The sequence below is a fragment of the Nothobranchius furzeri genome, chromosome 18 (assembly GCF_043380555.1).
Source record: "Nothobranchius furzeri strain GRZ-AD chromosome 18, NfurGRZ-RIMD1, whole genome shotgun sequence".
Lineage (NCBI taxonomy): Eukaryota > Metazoa > Chordata > Actinopteri > Cyprinodontiformes > Nothobranchiidae > Nothobranchius > Nothobranchius furzeri.
In genome coordinates, this window is record NC_091758.1 from 7,184,888 (window position 1) to 7,195,813 (window position 10,926).

Consider the following 10,926-nt stretch of genomic DNA (forward strand, 5'->3'; position numbering starts at 1 on the left):
ACAGAGGTGCCTATTGGGGCCAGTAGGGGAGCTGGCTCCTTGGAGGGCTAAGCCCAACCAGCCATTCCTCCCCATCCCCGCATGTTCCTCTCCTCCTGCTCCCTCACATCACCACACGAACATGCACATAGGACCTTGGGGGTGGACAAGTCAGGGAGTGAGGGTATGGACCCCATTTCTGCATTCCTGTGGCAACCTGCCCCCCAATTTTATTTGCACCTTACACACTTCCACCCGAAGACATTCCACACAAACACACACTTAGGGCCTTGGGAGTGAGCACATCCAACGGCCGTTGGCAGGGGGATTTCTCAGCCAGCTACAGAGTAAATCTGTAAGGCTTGTCACCAGCATTCAGACATCAATTCTGTTTGCTTCACAGCCAGACCGGACACGGGGAAAAGGAAAAAATAAAAAATAAAAAAAGAGAATAAAGCATGCTGTGGAGAAACTTTACTGCATCAGTTGGATAGAAGTAAATGGCTGTTCAAATGTCAGCCACACAGAAACGTGATATTATGAGTCACTCATCAACAGGTAATGACCATTCCCTGCCCTTCAGAAGAGCAAACCTGGAGTTTTGACTGGTGACAAGTCAGATTTGGTGTTTTTTAGGGAGGCGTTAATTCAAAAGAAGTCAAATTTATCTCACTTAATTTGGTCGCTTACTTGAAGTAATTCAATGAATCGCATCACAGATCAGAACATTTAGGGTGTAATGAATAATTCCGTCAGTAGCGAGTAATCTAAAAGCTCTAAACTTTTCAGACTTTAGTTTATTACTGTAAAAGCAAAAATAAATCAGGCAGAAAACCTGTTTTTTCCTTCTTCGACTGGGGAGGGTGTCCCCTTCTACAATATTAGTATGTAAATTAGGATTTGATATAAAGCAATTTACAAATAGAAAAGTAATTAAAAAACAATTTTCACTTGGTTTAACCCTTTTGATCCATCTTTTTTTAATCAAACTTGATTTTCTGTATAGATGTACATGCGTGGGGTTTTGTTACCCGGTGTTTTACGTTTGGACTTGGTTACACTGTTTTTATTTCTTCTTCACCTCTCAGGTGCTTGAACATTCACATCGACCTCTCCAGCTTCGTAAAGGAGACTTCTATTCCTACCTCTCCTTGTCCTCTCATGACAGTGACTGTGGTGAGGTTAGTCAGTGTGCTGAGGACAAAAGCTCCACCCCTGTTCCCTACAGCATCCCCTGTTCCACCACACCAACACAAGACCTCCACAGTCCAAGCCCTGAGCTGTTCACCAACACCACACAGCTCACCTCATATTCCCATTCGGACCAGGCGTCCACACGCCTCTCTCCTGGCCCTGCGTTTAAGAGCAACATGTGCAGTTTGGATTTGGAGTCTGCTGAAAGCCCAGTTGAAAGGTCCCCCAGCCCCTCTCGGTCTGTCCCCCCCAGTCCTGACATCAGGGATGAAGAGACACTCTTTGCACCATGTACAGAGGAGGTCTACCTGGGCCCGCCCCTGTGCTACAGCATGGTTCTCACCAAGAAACCACAACGTCTGTTGTCCAAGCCGAGCTCTGAATTCTCATCGAGTGGTGTCTCTGAGCCCAATGAAACTGCACCCTGTTCATCTCAGCCGTACAACTATTTAATCCAGGGCAACATTTCAAGTGAGCACCCTCCCTCACAGAAATCTGGGATGGGACGGTTCCAAGACAGCCTGCATTTTGAAAGACCAAAATATGGAGAGAAACCTCTGAGATCTCTTCAATGTTTCTCTGAACCTTGTGACAGCTCATTTCCATCCTTTCCACTCCACAGAAGTGACTCTAGCTCTCCTCAAGTCCCTCCTTCCTGTCCGTGCTTTGTGTCCTCCAGCGTAAAAGGAGAAAAGCCCAGTGAGGGATTTTCCCTCTCCTGTGATGTTGCTGCAGGAGGAGCTGCGGCTGCTGCAAGTGTCAGCACGCCGCTGGAGGAGAGGAGTCGTAATGAGGGGCCACCTTATCTTAATCCATGGGTGCATGTTGCCCTGATAGACTCCTTCGCAGCTGAATGTTTGGAAGATATTAAAACGCTTGAATCCAATATGGGCGCCATAATGACCAAGATAAGTGTCTGCAGCTCCGCTACAAATCCCTCAAAAGAGCCAACCACTGCTGCCACACGTTTTATTCCTGAAATTAACTGCTCAGCGATGGAAACGACTGATAGGGGGGTGGGAGTGAGGTGCAAAGAGGCAGATATTCTACAGGCAACGCAGGAGGAGAAGGAAAGGACAGGGTGGAGCCGCTCGCAGCAGGAAGCAAAGACTACGATGGTGAAACAGGTTAGTGGTCCATGCGTTTGCTCGATGTGTTATCTTAGGACATTATACAGTACCTTGATATTTCACTCCACCTCTCTACTCCAGGTATTAGTGTGAGCCGAGTCTCTCTGTAGGCAGGACTGTTCTCTCATTTCCATCAGACAGACGTGAGGTGTGTTACTACAAGGCCTCTTCCTCATCTTCACTGGAAATGTCTTCACTGTCTAATCTATTTTAGTCTTTATTTAAAGACTCATTTCACTTCATCTAAATGTTTACTCTTGTGTTTTTTCACCACCAGCAGAACTTCACTAGTCTTTATTATCCACATGCGTTCTCTTTTCCCATTTGTCTGTTTTCTCCCCTTCAGTTGCCATTCCCCTCCTTCATTGCTTTACTTTCACACTTCTCCTTATCCTCTCCTCTTGCTATGTGTACTTTCCTTTTTCCAAACTTTTGCAGAAGTATTTCGGCACGGTTTCTTCTCATATTTCTTCTTTTTCATGCCCTTTGCCTGACTTATTGTTTCTGTCCCAGGTGTTAATAAAAAGGACATTTTTGCAGAGTTTTGGGGGTTTCAGTTAAAAACGTTAAGGTTCATAGAAAATCTGCAGAATTGCTAATCATCACATTTAATTATGATGCAGCAGCAAGAGCTTTCTCGTTTTGCTGTGACTATTCATGTCACTGCTGAATCAGCATGTTTGTGCATGCTTTATGTGTCTTAAGCTAAGGGAACGGGACAAATTTTACTCTATATGATTCCTATCTATGAACCATTTAAATATCACAACGTGCCCTATAGGTTATAGACTGTAAGTCGCTTTGGATAAAAGCGTCTGCTAAATAAATAAACATAATACACATAAATAAATGCACTTTATAATAATAATAATAATAATAATTATTATTATTATTATATTATTGATATTATTATTATTAATATTATTATTATTATATTATTATTATTATTATTATTATTATTATTATTATTATTATTATTATTATATTATTATTATTATTATTATTATTATTATTATTATTATTATTATTATTACCTCCATCAGACTGTGACCGTCAGCTCTTGCTGGGGAGATTCCCAAACAAGGGTGTGGTTGCTATGACAATCAGCACCTCAATCAGACTGGTTCCCTACTGGAGCTTAGGTACTTCACAAGGGAGTGTACCAGGGCAGCGTCTGCAGTGATGTGGAAACTGAACTGGTCTGATTTGGGAAAGTGGGAGAAGAGCTGGCTGTAAGTGGACTCGGAAATCCTCCGTGTCTCCACATGAAGAACCAGCTGAGGTGAATCATTCATTTGGTTAGAAACCCTTCTGGATGCTTGTCAGGGGGAGTTTTCTTAGGCTTGTCCTGAGTGGACGCGACCTCACTAGGATATCTCTGGGCTGGCCTGGACCAGGCTAGGCTGTTAGGGAGAGGACAGGACCTCTCTTTTTAGGCTGCTGACATAGTGATAAACCGAGGAAGATGAGGTAAAATAAATAAGATGAGAAAGAATGTAGAAGTTTAGCAGTACAAGTCCTTGTATGATCACACAAAGTAGATGCACTCTGCCTTCAGGAACAGACCCAACAACAGAAGAGCTGAAGCTGGGTGGTGAACACACACAGGTAGTTCTGATAACACCTGAGCTCCATGACATCTGAGACTGATGCATCAGTGTTACAGCGGGACTAAAGACATGATCAGGAACAGGTTACAGCTGGATGATCTAGGAAGGTATCAGGACGTCTGAGCGGTGAACAGGTGAGCCGACCTTCGGGACGTCCCGCTGTCATGCTAAGGGCACGTCTGCAGACCCGCAGCAGCGAATCTGCGGGTCTTCCTCGTTCTTCACGGCCATGATGCTCTTGGATGAAAACATCTGCCTCTTTAGCTCCTGATCAGCTGATGACAGCTTCAACACACCGCGCTGCTTAACGCACGCATTTCCTTATCAGTAACAGAAATGTGTTAAAAGAATTTGTTAAAAGAAGACGGTAATTAATTAGTTTGCTCGTTACAGAAAGAAATATTTTTTTTATTAATGCGGTTATTTTAAACGGCGTTATTCCCATCACCGCTCTGTTGTGTCTACAGCAGGCAGCGACTGAGACCGTGAGGGTCTCCGCCCACCCGGCCAATCATCATCGTGTTTGTAAGCGCGTTACCGACACCTCTCTCTCCCTGGCTGCAGCTGAAGTGTGGCGGTCAGAAAGCCTCACGCTGCTGCTCAACGTTCGACAAGCACATAGTAACGCACAACCTTCCGTCCCCAGTAACGGTAACGGCGTTGCAGCAGTGTGAAAAGTAATTTATTACATTATTCCGTTACCTAAAAAAGAACACCGTTAGTAATGCCGTAATATTTAAACGGCGTTACTCCCAACACTGAAGAAAACTTAGCAGAAAAATGTGCACAGCTTTGAGCTGACTAAGGACCTGGCTTACATGCATGCTGGAGATGGAGAGCACCTGCAGTGCTGCTGCTGAGAAGGATACAATTATGAAATCCTGCAGCGTTATCACTTGTACCGCTTCGATTTCACACAGAACAAGACCCCCCACACACACACACGCGCACACGTACACACGCATGCGCACACACGCACGCACACACACACACACACACATTCTGAAGCGCAGAGTACGGAATGCAGAATATCAGCAGGGGGACAGATTGAGACAGAATGTCAGTGTGTGTGTCCTGTCACTGTGACCAGATTGATCATGCACCCTGGCTACTTGGACAAGGGAGATCTCCGTTTGGGTGACTGGTTAGCATGCATGACTTTCACCCGGGAGTCTGGGGACTGAATCCCGATTGGACCATTCTTTTATATCCGCCACAGATCTCTCTGAAGAATTCACAACATTGACGGCTTCAGCAACGCTGTGCCACTCCGTGGATTTTGACTTATTTGTTTTGCAAAAGCACTTCCTTTCATTTCTCTACCTCACCCACAGGTACCTCAGCTTCTGCTTCTGTGAAATAGCGCTTCCTTGATCTGCCTTGATCTACGGTCTCCATGTCTTTGGCGGAGCGCTGCAACAGCCGGCTTATGTATATGCATGAGATCCACAAGGCACTTTGCATTGACCATTTATGTCAGTAAGTGGGCGTGGTGAGGGGGTGTGTGACTAAAAAGCAGCTGAGAAACATTCTAGATAGTTTCTGATTTATGAAGCGGAGATTGCGCGCAGCTGTGTGTACTCCATGTTTGATAGATCACAAACTTACTTGGCGTAAGTACTTTTTTTTTGCTGAGCTTCAGTACGGTTTTAGTAAGGATTCTACTCAGTGTTTGATCAATGAGACCCCAGGTCATTAAGCCAATCAGTAAAAAGTTTCCTGTATAAGAAACCTAGCAGGTTGCATCGAGTCACTGACTAGTGTCAGAGACTTTACAGTAATCGTCAACCTAAGCAAGCATGCAGCGACAGTGGAGAGGAAAACTCTCTTTTAACAGGAAGAAACCTCCAGAGGATCCTGGCTCAGTAAGCAGCCATCCTCCACGACTCATTTAAATGTCTCAAGTTGTCTTTGGTTCATAGCCTTTCGATCAATGCTATTGTCTGAGCAGAACCTCCCTGAACCGTCTACAGGTGGTTCAGAATGCCTGTGCTCGGCTTCTGACCAAGTCCTCCAAACACACCCACATCACCCCGCTTCTCCTCCAGCTTCACTGGCTGCCAGTCAACTTCAGGGTTCATTTCAAGATCCTGGTTCTGGTCTATAGGGCCTTACATGGACAAGCACCATCTTACATTGGTGATCTTCTTAGTCCCTACGCCCCCAGCAGGTCCCTGAGGTCCAGTGATCAAAGCCTACTGGTTGTGCAGCACCAGGCTAAAGGTCAAAGGTGACAGATCATTTGCTGCTGTGGCCCCCAGACTCTGGACCTTTCTCCCCCTGAGCCTGAGATCAGTGGACTCGGTGGTCTCCTTTAAAAAGCAGCTGAAGACTCACTTGTTCAAGCTGGCTTTTGTATGACCTTCTTCACCTCTCTCTCTTTATTCTGCTCTCCCCTCCTATTCCACCTTCCTCAGGATCCACTGATTTCCTTCTTTCCTGTTCACTCTCTCTCTTTCTTTACATTTTTTTCTTTTAAATCACAATTGCTTATTTTTTGCTCATTTAAAATATATTTTTAAACATTTTCTAAATGCTTTTTTATATTTTTACATTTTTTGTTTTTGTGAAGCTCCTCATGATTTTTATCTTGAGAGGAGCTATAGAAATTATTTCTTCTTCTTCTTCTTCTGCTATCTATAATAATAATAATATATGTATATATATATATATATATATATATATATATATATATATATATATATATATACAGTATATACATATATATATATATATATATGTATATGTATATACTGTACATATATATATATATATATATATATATATATATATATACAGTATATACATATATATATATATATATATATATATATATATATATGTATATACTATATATATATATATATATATATATATATATATATATATATATATATATATATATATATATATGTGTGTGTGTGTGTGTGTGTGTGTGTGTATGTGTGTGTGTGTGTGTGTGTGTGTGTGTGTGTGTGTGTGTGTGTGTGTGTGTGTGTGTGTGTGTGTGTGTGTGTGTGTGTGTGTGTGTGTGTATATATACTGTTTCAACAGGACAGAGAGGCAGAAAGTCTGAGGCAAGCAGTTAATATGGATGACTTTAAATTAATTATGGAAGTTGAGAAACACAAGGAGCTGTACGACCCCCGAAAAACACGATTATTTACGTACCCATTTCGGAAGAAACTGCTAGGATACAGCTGCAGAATTGGAGCGGGTTCCAAGAGATTCAACTGGCAGAAACAACTCATACCATAGGTTCACACACACACACACACACACACACACACACACGCGCGCACACGCGTAGAAACACTCAAACGTAGAGGAAAAGGGCTGAGAAAAGGCAGAGAGGAAATGGAGGACACCAAGTGTTTAAAAGAAAAACTACAGCTGAGTCGAGGCGCGCCTCGACTGGGGCGCGTCTGATCTGAACTGAGGAGTGGCGAGCAGCGGCCGAATTTCGTGATCGATTCGCTTCTTGGCGCTTCGCGGCGCTTCCGCGGCCGGTGTGTCCCCGGCGTTAGACGCCATGTTCCCTGCTTCTGTAAGCTATGCAACGTGCGTGGTGACGTCATTTGCGCCGACTGGAATTGATAACGGGAATCGTTTGCAAAAGTGGCAAACGATTCCTTGGAATTGAAACAATGGGAACCGGTTCTCAACAAGAACCGGTTTTCGATTCCCAACCCTAGCTCTGGTTGTAAATTGCTCATAAATTTACACATTTTTCAATGTGTAAATGGCTGAAATACAAATAATTCCTCCACACTCCTAATATGGCTCCTCACCATATTACATTCCACCTGGCTGCAGCGCGGAGCTCGGCTGGCCTAAGCCTGCTGGTGATTCAGAATCATGTTAGACCAGAGCTGCACTCCCTCCCACTGAAAGCTCCTGCAGCACCTAGTAGCTGGAGCGAGCAAAGTCATGTATTCTCTCCTGTCCTCCCTCCCTCCCTCCCTCTTTTCCATCCTCTCCCAGGGAAAAGATACCACAGCTTCCAGGCCCACTCTACACAAGCCTTGTTTTTGCTGTAAACAAGCTGTTTTATGGAGACTAAATACATTTTTGGTCCTGGCCAATCCACAAGTTGGATCTAGATGTTTTTTCCATCACGATCAGCACTCATGGGGCCTCAATTGAGCAGTTGTAACTTTGTGATGTTGACCAACTCATTACGAAAGTGAACTAAGCCAAAGATAGATGTTACATTTTTCAGTGTTCCCAGCCCGGCCGATAGTCCTCCTAACTATTCTGGAGTGAAAGCATCCTAAATCAAATGATTCTTTCTTTAAATGTGCTGAGTTGCACACAATTTGTTTTACAGACACAATTTTATTAGCTTTAGCTATTAGCCCAATGCTACTGCCCGCTTGTTCTTCTGTGTAAAACTACCCTGATGACACACACTTTAAGTTAAAGGGATAACTGTGTAACTAACGATGGACTGAGCCGAACACAAGCAGTGAAGTGATTTGGTCTTTTTTTATTAAAACAGCTAAGAAGACAAACAAAGGCCATTGCTGACATGATCTGTGTGTGTGTGTGATGTGGCCGCCCTATGGGCGCCTCCAGGGCTAAGCAAAACCTCCTGCCCTCATACTCACAAACACACACCTGCACATCCACACACACCCCTGAGGGCAGGGCACGAGGGTCCGGGTAGAAGCTCTGACAGCTCAACAGCTGCAGGTTATACACACACACACACACACACACACACACACACACACACACACACACACACACACACACACACACACATACACACACACACACACACACACACACACGCACGCACACACACACACACACACACACGCACACACGCACGCACACACACTTAAACATGCAAAGAACCAAAAGAGCAAAATCAAGCTCAGAGAGTACTAATACACAGTTAATGTTACACAACAGTGAGAAACACACAATCACTATAATACACACATTGTAACCGTGTACAAAGTAATCGTGATGCATACAGTTGGCCCTGACCCCTATGGCGTGGCCCGATCTAGTCCACCTGTTCACACACACACACACACACACACACACACACACACACACACACACACACACACACACACACACACACAGACATTGATGCAATTAAAGCCATCGTGAATGCGGCTCATGTGCTCTGTGACCCAGACAGCAGAAGGTCTGCAGAAAAGCACACAGAAAGGTGTGTGTGTGTGTGTGTGTGTGTGCGTGCGTGCGTGCGTGCGTGTGTGCGTGCGTGCGTGCGTGCGTGCGTGCGTGCGTGTGTGTGTGTGTGTGTGTGTGTGTGTGTGTGTGTGTTCAGGTTTCAGTACTGACCCACGTTTGGAAAGAGCGTTGGAAAATCAAGCAGAATGTTTAATAAGCTGTCTTGGATTTTGTTTTCGTGTTATTTTTTAGGAGTCATAAAACACACATTTTAAATAATCCAAACACATGAATTTTACATTTTAGTTCTTTACTAAAACTCAATAATTGTCTAAAATATCACGAAAATGCACAGTCAGTGTTTGAGGGAGATGGAAAGTGTGTGTTGAGTCAGCTCCAGGTCTCAACCCTCTACAAGTGGAAAAGTCAGAAGAAAACCTAAAATAAAATGACAAGAACCTGAATCTGTCCTGACCAGGAGCTCTGAGCCAGGCGTTGGGTCGACTCACAGAAAGGAGAAAACAATTGATGTTTATTTTTGCAGAGAGGGTGAACTTGGCTCGAATGTAACACAGCAAAGATGGTTTTACTTGGCTTGAAAGAATTGATGCAACATAGAATAACTGACTTGACTTGACACGAATAAACCTTTATTATCACACACGTGTTCTTTTAACTGGGAATACAGGAGATGTTTAAGTCAGTATTCCTTCAAAGCATAAACTGTTTCATGTGATCAGGTAGTTTTTATGCCACAGCCGCATTTGTGTCTCTCTAAGCTGGAGGTCCCAGTGGCAGATCTCAAACTAACTGGTGCACCTTCTGATGTTCGGCCTGCCTGGTCCATAAACGAGTGGTTCCTATAGTTAGACCTTCCGCTCTACCCATGAGAAACAGCAGTCTGATGGTCGGTGAAGTTAATGCTTTTCAAGAAACCCCCCCGCTGAAGAAGCCAGGGCCTGATCAAACTATCTGAACAGATTAAAGACCAATTTCAGAGCTTCCATTCCAGCGTTTGCTACAAGGAGCCTCCTTTCTGTCCAGTCCAGAAACACTCTGTCCATTATTCCTGGGTGAAAACACACCGAGGACTTGGTTGCACTATGAGTGTGCACATTGTATCTGCATGAATACGAAATTGCACCATATTTAAAAAAAAGATGAAAGTAATAACGTTATGCTCTTCCTTCATCTACAGGCCACCTGCTCCAGGATTTGACCAGAAAGGAGTGCTCTCCATCTTTCCACCAGGAAGTGACACAACAAGGCAAACTCCATAAGATGACCTTCATCTGCTTCTGACGCATCTAACATTTCTGATGTCCCTCCTCCGACTGCTGTTGACTTAAATAGACTCAAACCTGATGTCAGGAGGACGCTCTGCTGACGTCTGCATGCTATGAATGAGGCACATTACAATATTTCTTCTTCTATTGTCAGACCTTTGATTATGAAGCAGATTTAGGAGCCTGGCTGTATGTTTTTAAGCTACTCGGATCATTTATTGTTAAGAATTACATTAGGCCACATTGAATAATGGGATAAAAAGCAGTGAGAATATGTTTAAGATTTCAATTCATTCTTAGGATTAAAGGAGGAAAAGACAAAGAGTGTAAGAATGTGACAACAGGGAGATGCGTCATTAATGCAGGCGTTCCTCTGTCCAGCATCGTTTTTGTACTGGCAACAGAAGCTCTGGTCAAAAACAAGCACCGTCACTCTCCCCTCACACAAGCCTGTGACATCTGTTAGGTGAAAGGAATGAAACTATAACAAGTACAGTTGTCTGGCTCAGATCACAATACTAAACACTTCATCTACACTAGTATAGATGTGTGTTTGTCTGTTTATGAAAAGGTCTC

The 10,926-nt window shown here is 43.7% G+C and overlaps 1 protein-coding gene across 1 annotated transcript in view; it reads left to right on the forward strand.

Moving 5' to 3' along the window:
- akap6 (A kinase (PRKA) anchor protein 6) overlaps positions 1 to 10,474 on the forward strand; it is a 348,892-nt gene extending 338,418 nt beyond the window's left edge. Inside the window, exons 21-22 of the mRNA XM_054734609.2 lie at positions 1,068 to 2,300; positions 10,263 to 10,474. Coding sequence (XP_054590584.2) covers positions 1,068 to 2,300; positions 10,263 to 10,283 — 1,254 coding nt within the window. The 3' untranslated portion in view covers positions 10,284 to 10,474. The remainder of the gene's footprint in view (positions 1 to 1,067; positions 2,301 to 10,262) is intronic.
- The last annotated feature ends 452 nt before the right edge of the window (positions 10,475 to 10,926 follow it).